At 37.8% G+C, this 22,009-nt stretch overlaps 1 protein-coding gene across 1 annotated transcript in view; it reads left to right on the top strand.

The window, feature by feature from the left end:
* Oseg6 (intraflagellar transport protein Oseg6) overlaps positions 1-22,009 on the top strand; it is a 690,115-nt gene that overhangs the window by 407,082 nt on the left and 261,024 nt on the right. The window contains exons 22-23 of the mRNA XM_090372456.1: positions 6,260-6,317; positions 15,355-15,425. Of these exons, the coding sequence (XP_090228582.1) occupies positions 6,260-6,317; positions 15,355-15,425 (129 nt within the window). The remainder of the gene's footprint in view (positions 1-6,259; positions 6,318-15,354; positions 15,426-22,009) is intronic.

Below are 22,009 nucleotides of genomic sequence, written 5' to 3'. Positions count from 1 at the left end.
AAAATTGCTTGTTGTAAGAATTATAATAAAGCTTTAGTAATTAATTTAAAATATTTCAGTCTGTCATGCTCCACCCTGTACAATACAGAGTTTACAAAATTGGCATAATCCACAGTTTTGTCCCTACTGTACATGATAAGGATTTAGCCTTTCTTAAAAGACATCATACCTCATTACAAGAAATCTCTGTGCAGGCAGAAATTTGGTGAACTCTTGTCTCTGAATCGCTAATCACTTCTTCTGTGAAGAAATTTTCACAGTTTTCAGCAACCCTTCAGTATGAATGTTCCACATCCCCTAAACTTTTTTTTTGGCATGTTGGTAAACACCAATCATCTTGGATCTCTTCAGTTTGAAAGTGACTACTGGTATTTTTTGGCTGCAGCTGCTTCGTTTCTTGTACTAATATTCATTTGGTGTACAAGATGTATACCAAATAAATATTAGTGTTCTGAGTGGCACAAAACTAGCTGCAGTCTTCTTTGATGATCTCTTTTAGGTCTTTCAATGCTGCATGAGATATGAAATGCATATTCCTATTTTGCATAATCATGTAGTACATTCTGTACCAATGTAGCATGAATAGTGCACTCCTGAAAGCATTTTCATCAGTCAAGATAAAGTTGTATTTATATTTTGTTCAAATGAAGTAATTTTATTTTATCTAATAAAATTCACTTTATTACAACTTTATTTATTTGTTACCTAAATTTGCAAAAATATCTTGACTTTTTTTAAAACTTATATGGTCATCTCTGACAAATGGTAAGTAACATAACCAAACTTTAAGCACTAATTCTAAAACTAAGCTTCAAAATTAAAAAAAAAACTGACTCAAGAATTTTCACTTCAAAATTTTTGCATCCTACATTGATGTTCTGGACAATTCTGTATGCCATGCATTATGACAGTTTTATGGAGGAGCCCTTACGCCTTCAAACACAATAACAGAATGTGGTAGTAGTAGTAGTAGTAGTGGCATGTGATGCAAGAAAGCAAATATATGAGCTTATGCAGCATCAGCCAAAAAAAAAAAAAAAAAAATCACACCATTCCCTCCAAATGCCTGTCCAGTTCCTCCTTAAATTTATTCAACCTATCAACTTCCACAACGACAGATGGAAGTTTGTTCCAACAATTAACCACCCGCTGGCTAAAGGCAAATTCCCGCACATCTATTCTACATCTGTCTTTTCTTAATTTGAATTTATGCCCCCTTAGTTTCGTAATCTGAACAAGTGGAAGGATCCCATCAGAATTCAGCGTGCTCAACCCATTCAAGGCCTTATATACCTCAATCAGATCACCGCGCAGGTGCCTAGTCTCCAGCCACTGCAATTTGCAGAACTTAAGCCTCTCTTGGTAAGAGGATCCCTTCATTCCCCTCACCAATCTTGTTGCCCTTCTCTGTACACGCTCAAGTAAATCTACATCCTTCCTAAAATGAGGCCTCCAGACCTGTACGCAGTACTCAAGGCGTGGCCTGACCATTGCCTTATACAGAGGGATAATCACCTTCTTTTCCCTGCTGGCAAAATTCCTATATATTATTGACAAAACCCCATGACCTGCCCTGGCAGCCTGTCTGCATTGCTCAGAGAACTTCATATCTGACTGCACAATTACTCCCAGGTCTTTTTCATTTTCTACCACCTTAAGTGTAGTACCACACAGTTGGTACGTTTCTCTGGGGTTACTTCTACCCATATGCAGTACTTTGCATTTGTCAAGGTTAAACTTCAGTTGCCACTACTTAGCCCATCTGCCCAAATTATCTAGATCCTGTTGCAGTAGCACACTGCCATTACTGTCATTAACAACTCTGCCAACCTTTGTATCATCTGCAAACTTCGACACAGCCTGATATACCTTCATCAATATCATTGATAAATATACAAAACAACAGTGGACCTAACACCGAACCCTGTGGGACTCCACTAATAACATTAGTCCAAGAAGAGCAGCACCCATTGATTACCACCCTCTGTCTTCTCGCACTTAACCATCCTTTTATCCATTGTAGCAACTTACCCTTAATACCATTCTGCTCCAATTTGTACAATAGTCTTCCATGCGCAACAGTGTCAAAAGCTTTCCTGAAATCCAAATATATGATATCAAAATTATTTTTTGCATCCAGTTCCTTTGTAACCACATCATAATATCCTATCAAATTTGTCAGACAAGACTTTCCCTTAACAAACCCATGCTGTGTCTGAATTATTGCTGCAGTCTTGTCTAGTTGATCCTGCAATGCATCTTTAACCAGCGACTCCATTATTTTACCTGGAACAGCAGTTAAACTAACTGGTCTGTTATTGTGTTTGAAGAGAGCAGGCTATTTCCAAATAGTTTGTTTAACTTATGGAGTTTACAATACAACAAAACATGCATTTCCTCAAAAATTCCTACTGTCTCATTAACATGTTAGTGAGCTTCAACACTGAATCAGTGTTTCCTAACATTGCATTCTTAAGGTGATCCTGGCTAAATGTCTCAACACACATGCACACCGACATATAACACCCTATGCCACCTTCTACACAAAACATCCTTCAGCTCATTGCTTTGCATCTAGGCATCTCATACTTTCAAGGATAAAATACCCTTCGTGCAGAAGTAGCCATATTGGATCCAGAAAACAGCCCTGTTCAATTTACTGTTGTACTTAAGCTTTGGATTAACTTTCATAGATGATGTCCTTGTTATATGAGGCGCCTCTGTAGCCAGGTGGGAAGGAGCAGCAGTGCGTAGCACACGCTTCTTGATTAGACTGGGGTTCGAGCCCGTCACTACCAAATACAGAGGATGCGGAAAGGTCAGGGAATGGCCACCGCATATCCCGAAGCAATGTGGCCTTAGTTGCTAATGCACCTAAAAAAAAAAAAAAAAAAAACCAAATAACAAACCTTGTTATACGGAATTCTTATATTTCCATATTTCCAAATAAAGGATGAAGTCAATATGTAATTATTGACTTCATCCTTTATTTGATTGAAAACAACACCCTTTCATTACCATTTTTAAATGTGTTGATGTAAAAACCATTGAAAAATCCCTAGTACCACAGACCAACACCAATGAATTCATTTATTGCTCACACACTTTGCCTGATCAGGACACCCACCCAGAAGATATCCTATAATCTGCAGTCCACACTGCTAGGCTTCTCAGTATATAGCAGTTACACTGTGGGAGCAGTCTGCAGAAAGATCAAAGACTTCCTACTGATGACAGCCAGATAAATTTTTAACTGATTTTTCAGGGGGCAAGGGAAATTCTTCTGTTCCAGCCCAACCATCAAACTTGGACTCCAGGGGCTCCCACCACAGTGCCAAGAAAATACCCCCCCCCCTCACAGGGACATTGGGCAATACAGCTGATATTTTTTCATTTGGCAGAGGCCAAAAAAACTGTTTGAGCATGAATGATTCTTCTTTACACATTTCATTTAATCCTTCTTTGAGGGTAAGCTGAGAAGGCAAGAAATAACCTACCAGTCTGCCCCAGTGGATTGAATGGTGCTTCCCTGTGTCCTGTATCAAGAACTGAAGGATCCCTCCCCCACCAGTCAGTATCTCTCCTTCTGCAATGGGTTAGTCTAGGAAGTTTTGTTGTAAATAGTTTTTCCGCTATGGCACTTCAGTTCAGTGAGGTTATTAGACTCAATAACTACCTATCCAATGGGGCCATGTGGAGATAGTTGCAGTAACTATGTAACACATAGTTACTGCAACTGCCAGTGCTGGCTTTTAGTAATAGTATCAGTAATTACAAATGATGCAAGAAAGCAAGCTTATTTAGCATCAGTCAAAAAAAAAAAAAAAAAAAAACTACACAGTTCACCCAACTGTAGCCTCCAAGAATTTGTCTAGTTCTTCCTTGAATTTATTCAGCCCATCCACTCCACAACAACAACAGATGGAAGCTTGTTCCAACAATCAACCACCCACTGGCTGAAGACAAACTTCCACACAGCTTTCCTGCAGCTATCCTTCCTCAACTTGAATTTATGCCCCCTCGTGTGCAGTCTCAGTGAGCGGAAGAATGCCATTAACATTCAGCTTACTCAATCCATTGAAGGTTTTAAACACCTCAATCAGATTTCCCCACAGGTGCCTAGTCTCCAGATGCTGCAGTTTGCAGAACTGAGAGTCATTTGTTCCCTTCTCTGTGCCTCTTTCAGCAGATCTACACCCTTCCTAAAATGAGGCCTCCAGACCTGTATGCAGTACTCAAGATGCAGCCTTACCATGGCCTTATACAAAGGGATAATCACCTCCTTATCCTTGCTAGCAAATTTCTGTGTATCATTGCCAAAACCCCTGTGAGCTGTCTTGGCAGCATGTCTGCACTGCTCAGAGAATTTAATGTCTGACTGCACAATTACCCCCAAGTCTTTTCATTCTTCACTACCCTGAGTGTACTACCACACCTTTGATGTTACTCTGGGGTTACTGCTAAGTTGAGGTTACTGGGGTTAGATCAAGGATCACTTGATTGCAATGCATTTCAATCACCCACCTGCTTAATTCCTGTGGAGTTTCTGGAGAGTAAATCCAATTTATTATGATGAATGAAAACCTGGTTATATTACTATTAAATTAAACTTAGGAAAAACTAGAATCACAAAATAAATAAAGAAAATTAATTAATGCTGTTATTAAGGTTTCAGGTAAGGCAAGGTGCTATTCTGCTTCTCTGAACTTAACCATTCCTAAATCAAAACAAACAAATAAATAAATAAAATAAAAATAAGATTAAGAATAGAAAAGAATAGAACCAAAGGAAAACTCATCATTGGAGAGTGAATGCATGGCTCCTTGCCCAAACAATGAGCACTACCAAAGTAATAATGCAAAAATATCAACAAAAGAAAGAGCATCCACAAGCACTATCTTTGCACAGGATGCTAACTCAGAAAAGGGGGTTATATTTCAATCATTAATTGCTATCCCAGCTAAATATCAGTGGATGTCCCAATACATCCTGGACATTAAGAGAAATAATGAACCCACTAAACATAAAATATTCTGTGGACTTACTGCTCCCCTATGAAGTAAATAAGCAAACATGATCAACAAAATGCAAATTTAGACTTTGACTCCTATAACTGATGATTCTACAACAACATTAAAATATGCATCTCAGAATTACAAAATCATAATAATAATAATAAACAGAAATTTAAAAATTTAACGTAAATAACTCAATTAATTAAATTACTCATATAAATCAAAAGATAGAATAAATTAAGACATACTGAAGTATAAGTATCCAAGTGGCAGACATTTTATTTTATTTAAGCAAACTATCTCCTCATTTTCTGCTCTTTTATATTGTGAAAAAAAGTTTCTCACTCTATATTGTGAGAAAAAATGGCCAGAATAGCATAGGTTGACAATATCAGAATTCTCTTCAAAGAAAAAGCTGAATTAAAGGTACTGAATCCCCTGTTCCCCCCAGAAAAGAAAGGACCAACCACCTACAAAGTGATATACTGGTTTCAAAACGTATTATATTGGATAGCCCTACCAAAACATAAAGGCTAGAATAAAGGAACATGTTAATCACACAAGACTAGGCTATTTGGTTTCAGGGACAAACATGAAACATGATTCAGCATCCAGAAATCACAAGTTTCGGATACTAAATGATGTTGCAATCCTTTATGTCTGAAACTTGAAAAAATCAGAAATATTAGGTGTGGAATGCATGCAAAGAAGAATACAATATGTTGAGGCATTCTGCATTTGGTCATCATCATCCAATGGCATAAACCAAACAGAGGGGAAAGTACCAAAGAACAGAGCTATGGGGAAAGTTTTCCACCTGAGTAGCTCTGTTCTTTGGTTTTATTAGGAGGGGCTTATTTTTCCTTTCCTCTTTCACTTACTCCATACCACTCCCCCTCCCCCACAATGTTTGTTTGATCACAGCATCAAACAAACTGTATCAGAAAAGAAGCACACAGGGCACATAATTACCTTTTGTTAAAGCCATTCTTGCTGCTATACTTTTTTGTTTTCCTTGCTATTATTAGGACTAATAATATCAAGTAAATAGTTGCATAATATGTTAAGTAATTTACAATTTTTTAATTTTATAGAAACAGAAGCATGCAAACATTATAATGATTTCATACTAGTCATCTCTTATTAAATTTATCCATGAATGTACAGAGAAGTATCTTTGTATTTGTCATGCCTTTTAATGACCATATTAGTTCTGTAGTAAATTATCATTTATCTTTTTGCAGAGGAGATTATACGAATGCTTTGAGCCTTTATGAAAAAGGTATTACAAATGAAGAAAGTGTAAGTAATGACTAAAATTTTCAGTTTACCATATGTAACAAAAATAATTCTATTTTGTAGAGCAGATATCTTTTAAGGGCACAAAAGGTGATATTGTTGTACATGTTGGTACTAATGATATTAAGAGTAGTCTCCTACTCTTAATATCATTAGTACCAACACAGTGGAATTATTTAACAAGTGCAGGTCACTGTTGGAAAAAAGTCAGGAATTAGGGTTGAATTTTAAAATGTCTGCAATTCTGCCCAGACACGATAGGAGGGAATATATGATGAGAGCCTTGTCGATCAATTCGGTCCTGGAAAGATTGTGCAAGGCTCAAGGGGTAGAATTTTTTTCAGCCTGGTCTGTACTTGTTAACAGGAGAGACTGCTTCTACAGGGATGGGATACACTTAAATAGAAAGGGTGCAAGAATATTTGCTGATGCTATCGGACAGTGTTAGGTGGGTCAGAAAACTGCTAGCTTGGGGGAGATACAAGGACTAATAGATTAACAGTAGCCACTGGCAGAGGTGAAAGTGATTCTTGCACTTCTTCTATTGGAATGAGCAACAGCCTGGAAAACAAGATGCAGGTTATTTCAGAAACTTCTGGGAGTCATTGCGGTACAAGTAAATACATGGGTTGTGTTGGGGTAGCTAAGATTAGGAACAGGTGCATGTATATTTGCGTATACACCAATGCTAGGAGTTTGGTAAATAAATTTGATGAATTTGAGGTGTTGCTCAAAACATCAATGTCAGATATTGTTGAGATATCAGAAACGTGGTGTCACACAGATATAAGGAATGCAGAACTGGAATTTGGGGAGTACAATGTGTACAGAAAGGATAGACAGGATAGGAAGGGAGGAGGGATTAGGCTATTAGTTAGGAAACATAAAATCCAAGGAAGTGAAGCCAGTCGACATCGTTGGACAGTGCAGTGTCGAGTCAGTTTGGTGTGACATAAGCATTGGGAAATCAAAATTGAGAGTAGGAGTGTGCTATAGGCCTAATGACTCTGATGAGTATAATAAGAAACTGTACAGGGAAATAGAGTGGGCCAGTAAATCAGAGAGTCTTATAATGGGGGATTTTAATTTCTCAGATATTGACTGGAATTTGTGGGTTGGTCACTCACACACTAGCAAAGCTTTTGTGGATTTATTGGATGATTGTTTTCTACATTAGAATGTTCGGGAGGCAACTAGAGGGAGTAATACTCTTGATCTGATTATCAGTAGTGATTCTTCATGCATTAAGAATCTGCAGATAAAGGAACCACTAGGTGGCAGTGATCACAGTGTGCTGAAGTTGGATTTACTCAAAGAGGTAACTACCATCAGGGGTAAAGGGAAGGGTTTTTGCTTTCGTCAAGGTGACTACGATGGTCTGAGACAGTATTTAAATTCTACACAGTGGGACCAACTGATGATGTTACCAACAGCAAATTCAAAATGGGAAGAATTCAAAGAATTAATCTTGGAAGCTACTAGGCTTTTCATACCAACAAAGAAATATTGTTCAAGATTTAAGCCTAAATGGATGTCAGATGAACTAATTAGACATATGACAGAGAAGAAAACTGCATGGAATACATATAAATTAATGGGTGACATGGAAGCCTATGATAGATATAAGCTTGTCTGTAACCAAGTCACAAAGGAGATTAGGCAGGCAAAGGCAGATTATGAGAATCTTTGGCAAAGGATGCAAAGAAAAACAGCAAAGAATTCTTTACGTAAGTAAACTCTAGAAGGAAAGGGATGAATCCGATTGGTCCACTGGATATTGATGGTTCAACTGTTGATGATTCTGCTTAGGTGGCTAACAAACTAAATGAGTATTTTGCATCGACATTCACACATATTCATGGAGGGGAATGCCAGAGGTGAATTAAACTCTGGCAGTGAGCTAGATGATTTTGTAATAACTAAGAGGAAAGTGGAGGCGAAATTGTTGAAGATAATCAAAAAAAAGGCACCCGAGGTGGATGGGATCTATCTAGTTATATTAAAGGAGGCAGCAAACGAAGTAAGCAAACCCTTAGCCATAATTATGAGAGCTTCCTTGGACTCATGGGAGGTTCCCATGGACTGGAGATGTGCAAATGTGACTCCATTTCAGAAAGGAGTTTCAAAGGGCGACACAAGTAATTATAGACCTGTTAGTTTAACTTCTGTTCCAGGGAAATTAATGGAGACACTGGTTAAAGAAGCACTGCAGGATCATCTGCTTCCATGTGCAAGACTTTCCTCAATATGTATACCAATATACTAAGTGGTATACATATTGGTTAGTATACAGTATGCAAGCCTAAATGGATACAAAATTTTTTTTTGTTTCATTTGAAATTCAAAACATTAATAAAATATCTTTATATGATAGATGGTTCAAAACTTAATGTTAATTGAAAAAAATACTCTGGGTTGAGAGCTGATACAATTATCTCCCTTCTCTCATCACTGCTTCTAGTCACTTTTCTGTTTTTAACCACATTTTTCCATTTCCTATTTACTTTCTTTTTAGTTTCTTACTTTCTGTTTTTCTTTTTACTTTCTATTTCTTCTAATCTTAATTCATATCAGTTTATATCTTTGTGATGTTATTTTTAAGGTTGATATTTTTTGGTAGTATTTCCTTAGGGACTGAAGGAGGATTTTAATAATATCCCGAAACATTGCCAAAATTCTGTTGACTATATATTACAACGATAACATTTCGACAAACAACTTATTTCACACTTTGTAAAAGAATGTTTCTTACCTTTTTTCAATTAACTTGAAAAAGAAAAAAGAAAAAAGTTTTTCTTTTTTCTTTTAATGAAATATAAATAACACTAATTAAATCTGAAGTGGTGTTATCAATAACTTTTGTTGTGTAAAAAGTACTGCATTAAACTCCCTCACAGTAGACCTGCTTAATAATTGGTCACTTAAGCCAATTAAACCAAATAATTAAGTTAATTATTAAGTATAGTAGTAATGGCAAATGATGCAAAAAAAGCAAGCTTATATAGCATCAGCCAAAAAAAAAAAAACACACTACACAGTTCACCCATCCATACCCTTCAAGAATTTTTCTCGTTCTTTCTTGAATTTATTCAACCCATCCACTTCCACAACAGATGGAAGCGTGTTCCAACAATTAACCATCCATTAGCTGAAGACAAGCAGCTGCAGAGCTATCCTGCAACCATCCTTCCTAAAAACTTCAATTTATGCCCCCCATGTAAGTAGTCTCAGCGAGTGGAAAAATACCATTAATATTCAGATTGCTCAATCCATTCAAGGCTTTAAACGCCTCAATCAGATCTCCCCACAACGGGTGCCTAGTCTCAAAATGCTGCAATTTACAGAACTGAGAGACTTTCTAGGTAAGAGCACCCTTTTGTAGTTCTGTTATTTGGGAATTTAACTTAACACATTCATGCCAAGCTGAAAATCACACATTGATCTGTACAGGTTGGCACGTTTCTTAAAAATGCATGCCATTCATCAGAATATTTTTCCTTTTGATGTATTTAACTCCAAGATAGGAAATTTGGGTAATTTTTATTTCTAAGAAGTAATAAATGCACACTTATTTTGAACACCCATGAAATTTTTATTGCCTTTCAGCACATCTTATCTATGTGGAACCAAATTGCAACTTGAGCCTGATGTGTTCTCAAAATTAACTAAGATTACTCTGATGTGACAAAGTTATAGAGTAACCATGCTTTTCCATCACATCAAAGTTAATTATATTGTAACTAACAAAAATAAATAAAAATAACAATTAAGTTCATGGCAAAATCTTTTTATAGAAAAAGACGCTGTATATTATTAGGCATAGCCTCTTTCTGTACATAACTGTGAGCAAACTCGGTTTACTACTTATTGCATCAATCTTATATTGCAGAAGCACTTTGCCATGAGATGCAGTAGTAGTAGTAGTAGTGGCATGTGATGCAAGAAAGCAAGGGTATGAGCTTATGCAGCATCAGCCAGAAAAAAAAAAAAAAAAAATCACACCATTCTCTCCAAATGCCTGTCCAGTTCCTCCTTAAATTTATTTAACCTATCAACTTCCACAACGACAGATGGAAGTTTGTTCCAGCAATTAACCACCCGCTGGCTAAAGGCAAATTTCTGCACATCTATTCTACATCTGTCTTTTCTTAATTTGAATTTATGCCCCCTTAGGTTCGTAATCTGAACAAGTGGAAGGATCCCATCAGAATTCAGCGTGCTCAACCCATTAAAGGCCATATACACCTCAATCAGATCACCGCGCAAGTGCCTAGTCTCCAGCCACTGCAATTTGCATAACTTAAACCTTTCTTGGTAAGAGGATCCCTTCATTCCCCTCACCAATCTTGTTGCCCTTCTCTGTACACGCTCAAGCAAATCAACATCCTTCCTAAAATGAGGCCTCCAGACCTGTACACAGTACTCAAGGCAGGGCCTGACCATTGCCTTATACAGAGGGACAATCACCTCCTTTTCCCTTCTAGCAAAATTCCTATATATCACTGACAAAACTCCATGACCTGCCCTGGCAGCCTGTCTGCATTGCTCAGAAAACTTCATATCTGACTGCACAATTACACCCATGTCTTTTTCATTTTCTTCCACCTTAAGTGTAGTACCACACAGTTGGTACGTTTCTCTGGGGTTACTTCTACCTATATGCAGTACTTTGCATTTGTCAAGGTTAAACTTCAGTTGCCACTTCTTAGCCCATCTGCCCAAATTATCTAGATCCTGTTGCAGTAGCACACTGCCATTACTGTCATTAACAACTCTGCCAACCTTTGTATCATCTGCAAACTTCGACACAGCCTGATATACCTTCATCAATATCATTGATAAATATACAAAACAACAGAGGACCCAACACCGAACCCTTGGGACTCCACTAATAACATTAGTCCACGAAGAGCAGCACCCATTAATTACCACCCTCTGTCTTCTCCCACTCAACTATCCTTTTATCCATTGTAGCAACTTACCCTTAATACCATTCTGCTCTAATTTGTACAGTAGTTGTCTATGCGCAACAGTGTCAAAAGCTCTCCTGAAATCCAAATATAGGATATCAAAATTATTTTTTGCATCCAGTTCCTTTGTTATCACATCATAATATTCTATCAAATTTGTCAGACAAGACTTTCCCTTAACAAACCCATGCTGTGTCTGAATTATTGCTGCAGTCTTGTCTAGATGATCCTGCAATGCATCTTTAACCAGTGACTCCATTATTTTACCCGGTGCCTCCGCAGCCAGGTGGGAAGGAGCAGCAGTGCGTAGCCCACGCTTTTTGATTAGACCGGGGTTCGAGCCCGTCACCACCAAATATGAAGGATGTGGAATTACTTAATAATTACAAGTTAAAGTTGAAAAAAAAGTTTCAAGTGAGGGATAAAATTTGAAAGTCTATGCAATTCTGCCCAGACATGAGAGGAGGGGGAGCATATGATAAGAACCTTGTCGGTCAATTTGGCCTGGAGATATTGTGAAAGGCATATGGGGTAGAATTTTTCTCAGCATGGTTTGTGCTTGTTGTCAGGAAAGATTGCTTTTACAGGGATGGGATACACTTAAATAGAAAGGGTGCAAGAATATTTGCTGATGCTATTGAGGCAGTGTTAGGTGGGTTGGAAAACTGCTAGCTTGGGGGGGATTCAGACAGTAATAGATTAACAGTAGCTGCAGGCAGAGATGAAAATGATTGTTGCACTCATTCTATTGGAGTGAGCAACAGCCTGGAAAGGAGGGTGCTGGGAATTTTAAGGACTGCTGGGAGTCATCATGGAACAAGTAAATACATGAGCTGTGTTAGGGTAACTAAGAATCTAGCTAAGGAGGAGGGTGTCTTGTAATCAGTCGACAGTGAGTAGATTTCTTTCCAAACTCAAGAATACTTGTTCTGCTGATAGGAAAAAAGGAACTAGATGCAAACAAGTCTCTATGCCAAAACAGGACCACGTTTTGAAGTGCTTAATGCCTTAAAAACCATAAAGCTTCTTCTTCTGAGCTGAAAAAAGAATGGGAAGAACATACAGGAGTGGTAGCAAGCGCAGTAACAGTCAGAAGATGCCTTTTCAAAAATGGACTTGTAGCCCGTTGTCCTAAGAAGAAGCCCCTCCTCACACAAAAAATGAAAAAGGCCCAATTAATTTGGGGTAAGGATCATGTCAAATTGACCACTGAGCAGTGGAAGTCAGTTATTTTCTCGGATGAGAAGAAATTCAACCTGATGGGAGACAAACGATTCGCCATAGATGTGGTGAAGAATACCATCCAGACTGTATGGAGTCTACAGTGAAATTTCCTACCAGCCAAATGATATGGGGATGCATTTCGTATCGCAGAGTAGGTCACCTCCAGTTTATAAAAGTTTGCATAAATGCCAATGGATACCTGGCTATATTTAAAGGAAAATTGCTGCCATTTCATCCTGCCAAGTAACTGCATCTTTCAGGACAACTCTTATGCTCCTTGCCATCGGGTGAAAAGTGTAAGTAGGCACTTCTGTAGTTACTTTAGCTTCATTTCTGCATTAGAGGTTCGACAGTAATGCGTTTACATTTGTTACAGGTGAAAAAATGGTTGGAAGAATGGTCCATTACAACTGTTAGCTGGCCAGGAAACAGTCCGGACCTGAATCCTATAGAGAACTGTTGGCATCATGTGGAATCTGCAGTTGCCAGAAAGAAACCAAAGACCCTTCGTGAACTTCAGGAAGCCATAATAATTCGTGTTTGGAACCATGAACTATCAGTTGATTATCTTCAGAAATTGATCTTGTCAATGCCTCAACGGTGTGCTGCTATCATCAGGACCAGTGGCGGTTGAACTAAATATTAGTTTGAACCTGGTGAACTTTTCATTTTGTTTTCCATTTAAAATGATAAACTGAAGCAAATTGAGAGCTTCTAATAACATTTCAGCCATAATTGTCGTGTTTACCAAAACTGTTGTTAAAGGTTACAAATGCTCATTTTGGAATATTTTGAGAGCCCCTTTAAAATATTAATTAGCTTTGTCTTAACTATTAATAAATATCTTTTGTTTATATTTCTATTTGTGTTGTAGTCATTAATGTAACATACCATCGCAAAAAAGGGTTAGAAATGTAAAATTCTATGTGATGCACTTTCTTTGAACACCAGTGTACTTGCATGTACATTGGTGTTCAAAGAAAGTGCAGTGTACTTGCATGTACACCAATGCTAGGAGTACAGTAAATAAATTTGATGAATTTGAAGTGCTGGTCAAGACATTAAAGGCAGATATTGTTGGAATATCAGAGATGTGGTGTCACACAGATATAAGTAATGCAGAATTGTAATTTGGGAAAAAGAAAGGATAGAAAGGGAGGAATGGTCATGTTGTTAGTTAAGAAACACATAAAATCTAATGAAATGCATCCATTTGACATGAGTGGACAGTGCAGTGCTGAGTCAGTTTAGTGTGACATAAGCACTGGGAAAGCAAAATTGAGAGTTGGAATGTGTTATAGGCCTAATAACTCTGATGAGTACAACGAACAACTGCACGGAAAAATAGAGTGGGCCAGTAAATCAGATTTTAACTTCCCAGATATAGATTGGAACTTGTGGGTTGGTCACTCGCACACTAACAAGACTTTTTGTGGATTTATTGGATGATTATTTTCTACAGCAGCATGTTTGAGAGACAACCAGAGGGAGTAATGCTGTTGAGCTAATTATCGGCAGTGATTATTCATGCATTAAGAATCTGCAGATAAAGGAACCACTAGGTGGCAACAATCAAAGTGTACTTGTGGGGTTTAGTCAAAGATGTAACTACCATCAGGGGGAAAGGGAAGGGTTTTTGCTTTCATAAAGTTGGCTACAGTGGGACCAATCTTGGAAGCTACTTGGCTTTTCATGTCAATTAAGAAATACTGTTCAAGGTTTAGGCCTAAAAGGATGTCAGATGAACTAATGAATGGCAGAGAAGAAAAATGCATGCAATGCATATAAATTATCAGGTGGCACAGATGCCTATGGTAGATATAAGATAGTCTGTAATAAAGTCACAAAGGAGGCTAAGCAAAGGCAGAATACGAGAAATCTTTGGTAAAGGATGCAAAGAAAAACAGTAAAGACTTCTTTACTTATGTAAACTCTAGAAGGAAGGGGAATGAATCAGATTGGTCCACTTTATATCGATGGGTTGATTGTTGATGATTTTGCTCACTTAGCTGACGAATTGAATGAGTATTTTGCATCTACATTCACACATGATGAATCCTGTAGGGAAGTGAAGGCCAGAAGCTTATCAATCTCTAACAGGGAGTTAAATGATTTTGTAATAACTGAGAGCAAAGTGAAGGAGAAATTGTTGAAGTTAAACATAAGAAAGGCATCTGCGGTGCAAGAATAGCTCATGCGATCATGTAAATGATATATAGGAATTTTGCTAGCAGGAATAAAGATGTGATTATCCCCTTGTATAAGGCAATGGTCAGGTTACACCTTGAGTACTGCCTACAGGTCTGTAGGCCTCATTTAAAGAATGATCTACAGCTTCTGGAATGAGTACAGAGAAGGGCAATGAGATTGGTGAGTGGAACAAAGGGTTGCTGTTACCAAGAAAGGCTTAAGTTCTGTAAATTGCAGCATCTTCTTGGCACCTGTGTGGTGATTTGATTGAGGTGTATAACGCCTTGAATAGTTTGAGCAAGCTCAATGCTGATTGGATTCTTCCTCTTGCTCAGATTCCACACCTGAGGGGGCATAAATTCAAATTGAGGAAAGATAGTTGTAGAATTGATGTGCAAAAATTTGCTTTTAGCCAGTGGGTGGTTGATTGCTGAACAAACTTCCATCTCTCATGGAAGTTGACAGCTTAAATAAATTCAAGGTTGAAGTAGACAGACTTTGGGAGTGAATGTATGAGTGAAACGGGAAGGGGTTTTTTTACACCATAATAATTCAATAGCATCATTATGGTGTAAAGTTTTTGTTAGAACGTTTGTGTGACTAATGGTATTCTTACTGTTTCATGATTATTTATCTGTGATAATTTTATTTTACAGTATAAAGAACACAATGATATTTGTAAAGGTGGGATTGCAAGAATGTCAATTCGATGCAGTGACATACGCAAGTGAGCGGTTTCTATTTTGCTTTTTAGTTTTTGGTATGATTATGATAGGCTAATAAAACTTGTTAGTTTAACTTGCTTAAATATTTTATTCTGCCTTACCCAACAAATAATTTTGTTCTCTTGTTCCATAACCAATTTTCACAATCATATAGCATAATAAGTGAGTTCCATATACAACATATGGAGATCTGTTACAGCCATTGACATGTTTGGTGGTGACAGTTTAATGGTGTTACACTACAGTCACATACATAACATGTCAGTGGCTGTTATGATATCAATTTCCATTTCTACCAGCTGAAGGTGCATTGAGAATATGACTGAATACTGTTATCTCAACTCATTAGTAAAAAGCACCATGGCCAATTACTCCTGGGACCAGGAGTAATTGGCCATTGATGATGAGTAATTACTCATCATCAATGGGCTCCTTAAAATTTCTTTCAGATTATCTTTACAATCAGATGTGCTCTTTTGTGGATAAGTTGAAAGAAACACAGACAACTGACAATTGTGCATAAAGAAAAGAACCCTCCCCTACCTTCACCCCTTAAAGACTTATGTAGATGCTGCACCTTGATATAACTCCTCATGTAGATGAGGAGATCAGCAAGCTCTGTGCAAATTGCTTCAGCGAATTCTGAAGACGTCCCTTTGAGAAGTCTTTATGATGCCTTGCAGTAAGCATTAGTATTGTTCACATTATGCAAGGAAGAAAAGCTTACACAACACCCACAAAACAAATAGTGTATGCACCAATAATTTTTCCATGCCTTCTTTAAATTTATTCAAGCTGTCCACTTCCATGAGCATTAGATACACTACATAAAACTTTATTCCAACAATCAGTTACTGTTTGGTTGAATGCAGATTTCCACCCTTCTATTCTACAAGGCATTTGGTTGTATTTCAGTTGGTATCAACCAGAAAAATCCCAAGATTCGGAATTCTACAAGATGATTCAGAAGTATGTTACCACTGTAATGATGAAAAATATAAATACAAAAACTGTAAACTGCAATTGTTTTTTATTTATACTTAGTTTTAGGCAATTTCTGGGAAAATTTAAAAAAAGAAAAGTAAGAAAATAAAACGTTACCGCTCAATAAGTGAACCATTAGTATCACTGCATATTTCAAATCACTGGAACGTATGTGTTTAATGAAACTATACACATTTCTTTGGGAATTTTTTTGATAGAGTGGAAATTCTGCTCATAAATTATGGACATCATACGGTTTTGTTTCATGTATCCTATCATTGACCATACTTCACAGCCAAAAATCACATGGAGTCAGGTCAGGTGAACTTGTGAGCCATTTCAGAGCCACAGCATGGCCAATCCAGCCGAAAGTAGTCTTCAGATAGGCATACACAGTATGTTGTTGTTTTATTTGATTTTTAGGAGCATTAGCAACTAAGGCCATATTGCTCCGGGGATATGCGGTGGTCATTCCCTGACCTTTCCGCATCCTCCGTATTTGGTGGTCACAGGCTCAAACCCCGGTCTAATCAAAGCATGTGCTATGCACTGCTGCTCCTGTCCACCTGACTAAGGAGGCGCCTACACAGTATGAGCATCCTATTAAAAGTATCTGTGCACTGAAATACTGAGGTAGTTCATCAGAGGCATATACTTGCAACATGTTAAGGTAGTTATAAACATTCACTTGTTCTTCCTGGAGATATGGTCCAATCACTTTCTGGCAAGCATTAGTGCACCAAACATTCACCATGATGAATATATATATATATATATGTGAATACGAGGTTCTCTCATATTCACTTACATAATGAGAGTTTTCTGACCCCTAAGTGACACTGTTCTTGGTTTACTTTCCACCAGATGTAGACTGCTGCTTCATCCAAAAAATTTTGTGGATAATGGTTAGCATCAATGTTCTGCATTTCAAGGAAGATTTCATAGCACCTTATATGATTTACTTCGTCATCTTCTGATAGTGAATGAAGAATTTGTACGTGTATGGCCACAAGCATAATTCCTGAGTTACAGTTCCCCTTGCTGTTGTGTAGAATTGTAATTCCTGAATTACAACAAACATGTTTTCAGAGCAAGGCTTCACAGTGATTTAGAAGGTGATATTAACATTGCAATTTGAACATCTCTGCACCCTTTTCAACAGATATACATATACCCTCCTAAAAGGAGGTTTCTAAACCTGTATGCCAGTATTCTGGATGTGGCCTAACCTTGCCCTACTCAATGGGATAATATCTCTTTGTCCTTGCTGGCAAAATTACTACATATCATTGACAAAACCCCATGACCTTTTCTGGCAGCTAGTCTATATTGCTCAGAGGACTTCATATCAGACTGATAATTATCACTAAATTTTTGATCTTTTTCATATGCCACTACTTAGAATTTGTCACTCTGCTGATTCTCAATAGTAAATGTTATTTTATTGCACATATAAAATGTATATGTACCAGCTGTTCAAAGAAAATCAATTTACTCTCAGTACTATCTCCACCATGTCATGTGACACATTTATCATGCAACAACAACAATTCATCTATATAGAGCTATTGAGTCTGATCTGATCCCATCTAGATTACAGTGTGCAAATATAGCATATAACTAAGCTACAGCGGAAAAATGAATTACCGATAACAATAAGATTGCTTAATGCAATCCAACACAATGCTTTAAGATAGTGTTGGGCACTTTTAGAACTCCCTCAGTACAGAGTTTACACATCAAAACAAATGAACCTCCATGTCATCTTAGAAGGAAGATGCTATTGAATGCAGTTAGATTTCAGAGTTGTCCATATCATCCTGTTCACTCATATATTTCACACATGAGGAATTCTGTAGAGGAGTGGAGGCCAGCATCTTATCAAACTCTAACAGGCAGTTAAATGATTTTGTAATAACTGAGAGCAAAGTGGAGGAGAAATTGTTCAAGTTAAACATAAGAAAGGTGCCTGGGGTGGATGAGATCTATCCAGTTATATTAAAGGAGGCAGCAAAGGAAGTGATTATGATTATAAGGGCATCCTTGGACTTGTGGGAGGTCCCCATAGACTAAAGAGGAGATGTGTAAATGTATCCCCAATTCACAAAGGGAAATCGAAAGGTGACATGAGTAACTACAGACCTGTTAGTTTAACTTCTGTTCCAGGGAAAATAATGGAGTCACTGGTCAAAGAACCACTACAGGATCATCTAGACAAGACTGCAGTTATAGGTGGTAGATGACTTTCATCAACCAGTGAAATACCACCACTTTGCTTATTGGAGGCTTGAAGTGGTGAAACCCATGTTTAGTCTCTAGAGCAAAGTTTCCGGCACCCCCCCCCCTCCCCCATACTTCTCCTTCAACCCATGCACAGTACTAAGTAGTATAGATTTTGATACCTTTCGTGTTTGGGGTTTTCATAAAAAAAAAAATTAAAAAAAAGACACAGCATGGGTTTGTTAAGGGGAAGTCTTGACTGACCAATTTGATTGGATACTATGATGTGGTCACAAAAGAACAGGATGAAAAAAAATAATTTTGATAGCATATATATATAGGAAAGCTTTTGATACTGTTGCACATGGAAGACTACAAGTTGGAGCAGTATGGCATTAAGGGCCAGTTGCTGCTATGGATAAAGGAATGGTTGGGTGGGAAAAGACAGAGAGTGGTAATCAATGCAATGAAGACTGCTCTTTATGAACTAATGTTATTAGTGGAGTCCACCAGGGTTCGGTGTTGGGCCCATTGTTGTTTTCTGTATTTATCAATGACATTGATGAAGATATATCAGGGTTAATGTCTATGTTTGCAGATGATACGAAGGTAGGCAGGGTTGTTAATGACAGTAAGGAAAATACACTACTGCAACAGGATCTAGAAAAGTTGAGCAGATGGGCTGAGAAGTGGCAACTGAAGTTTAACATGGACAAAGCAAAGTATTGCATATGGATAGCAGTAACTCCAAAGTAATATACCAACTGTGTGGTGCTACACTCAGGGTAGTGGAGAGTGAAAAAGACCTGGGAGTAATTGTGCAGTGAGATATGAAGTTTTCTGAGCAGTGCAGACAGGGTGCAAGAGTAGCTCATGGGGTCTTATCAATGATATATAGGAATTTTTCTAGCAGGAATAAGGAGGTGATTATCCCCTTTTATAAGGCAACGGTTGAGTACTGCATACAGTTCTGGAGGCCTCATTTTAGGAATGATGTAGAGCTGCTATTACCAAGAAAGGCTTAAATTCTGAAAATTGCAGCATCTGGAAACTAGGCATATGTGATATGATCTGATTGAGGTGTATAAGGCCTTGAATGGTTTGAGCAAGCTCAATGCTGATGGGATTCTTTCCCTTGCTTAGATTTTGCACCTGAAGGGGCATAAATTCAAATGATGAAAGACAGTTATAGAATAGATGTGCGGAAATTTGCCTTTAGCCAGTTGGTTGTTGATTGGTGGAACGAACTTCCATCTGTCGCGGAAGTTGACAGCTTAAATAAATTCAAGGTTGAACTAGACAAACTTTTGGAGTGAACGGATGGGTGAAACGGGAAGTTTTTTTTGGCTGATGCTATACAAGCTTGCTTTCTAGCATCATACACCACTAATAGTGCTAATATCTTTGAACTGTAGTCAACAATGCAATAAATTCGTGGTTCCCAAACTGTGCTCAGCAGATCCCAAGGGATCCGTGGATAATTTGTGTGATGGCTACTTTGAATTTTACTTGTTTTTTAAACAAAATCTAAATATCATTACTGACAGGATATCACACTGACATGAGAATTCAGTTGTCTACAATCACTCCCAACTTTAAAGGACTTTGTGAGACGAAAAAACCAACACCATTCTTCACACTAGTAGCCTATGAGGTAATATTGATTGTACACTCAAATAGTGACAGTTTATTATTCAGTTATCTTTTGTGTCAGTCTGAAAAAGGTAGATTGCAAACATATAATAAATCAATTTTGAGATATAAATTTTTAATTTTGGATATCTATCGCTGGACACCCCATGTTTAAGTGAGCTAGGATGTGAGGATAGTGGTTATATTTCGAAGCCAAAAGGGGGTCAAAAAAGTTTGGAAAACACAAGATTAAAGAAATAATCTGCTGGAATTTACATTTTGATAAACTTCTCCAAGAAACAGGTAAAACAGTCCTGTCGCGGTTACAGTACTCACCAGCTATAGATGACAGTTTTGGTCATTGGGGAAATTTCATACTTCTGCAATTCTGCCCAGCCTGGCAACCCAAAGGTCGCGGGTTCGATTCCCGCCTCCGGCATGGATCAAAGTACTGCAAAAACCTTGGGAGGTGCAATATGGCCACAGAAGCCGATGCGCCAACAACTACCAAATCAAAAAAAAAAAAAAAAATTCTGCCCAGACACGATAGGAACGATTATATGATGAGAGCCTTGTCGATCAATTTGGTCCTGGAGAGAGATTGTGCAATGCACAAGGGATAGATTTTTTTTCAGCCTGCTCTGTGCTTGTTGACAGGAGACACTGCTTCTAAAGGGATGGGGTACACTTAAATAGAAAGGGTGCAAGAATATATGCTGATGCTATCAAGGCAGTGTTACTTGGTTCGGAAAACTGCTAGCTTGGATACACAGACTAAAAGTTTAACAGTGGCTGCAGGCAGAGGCAAAAGTGATTCTTGCACTGCTTTTATTAGAATGAGCAGCAGCCTGGAAAGCAAGGTAATTTAGATTTCCAGGACTGCTGAGAGTCAATGGAACAAGTAAATACATGGGCTGTGTTAGGGTAATTAAGAGTAGGAACAGGTGCATGTATACTTGCATGTACACCAATGCTCGGAGTATAGTTAATAAATTTCATGAGCTCGAAGTGCTAGTCAAGACATCAAAGGCAGATATTGTTGGGATATCAGAGACTTGGTGTCACAGATATAAACAGCGCAGAATTGGAATTTGGGGAGTACAATGTGTATAGAAAGGATGGACAGGAAGAGAGGAGGAATTATGCTATTAGTTAAGAAACACATAAAATCTAAGGAAGGGAATCCAGTTTACACGAGTGGACAGTGCAACGTTGACTCTTTTTGATGTAACATAATCATTGGGAAAGGAAAAATGAGAGTAGACATGTGTTATAGGCCTAATGAATCTGATGAGTATGATGAGCAGTTGTGCAGAGAAATAGAGTGGGCCAGTAAATCAGAATGTCTTATAATGTGTTTTTAACTTTTCAGATATTTACTGGAACTTGTGGGTTGGTCACTCGCACACTGTCAAGACTTTTATGGATTTATTGGATGACTATTTTCTACAGCAACATGTTCGAGAGGCAACCAGAAGGAGTAATTCATGGAGGATTGTTCATGAATTAAGAATTTGCAGATAAAGGAACCACTGGGTGACAGTGATCACAATGTACTGATATGGGAATTACTTAAAGATGTAACTACCATAAAGGCTAAAGGGAAGGGCATTTTCTTTCGTAAAGGGGATCTCAGACAATTTTTAAATTCTGTATAGTGGGATCAACTGATGATGTTACCAAAATTGAATTCTAAATGGGAAGCCTACAGAGACTTAATCTTGGAGGCTATTAGGCTTTTCATTCCATA

Source organism: Mastigoproctus giganteus, chromosome 1 (genome assembly GCF_048544385.1).
Source record: "Mastigoproctus giganteus isolate SK-2022 chromosome 1, ASM4854438v1, whole genome shotgun sequence".
NCBI classification, from domain to species: Eukaryota; Metazoa; Arthropoda; class Arachnida; order Uropygi; family Thelyphonidae; genus Mastigoproctus; species Mastigoproctus giganteus.
The sequence above is the reverse complement of the archived record's forward strand: the minus strand, read 5'-3'. Positions and strand labels throughout refer to the sequence as shown.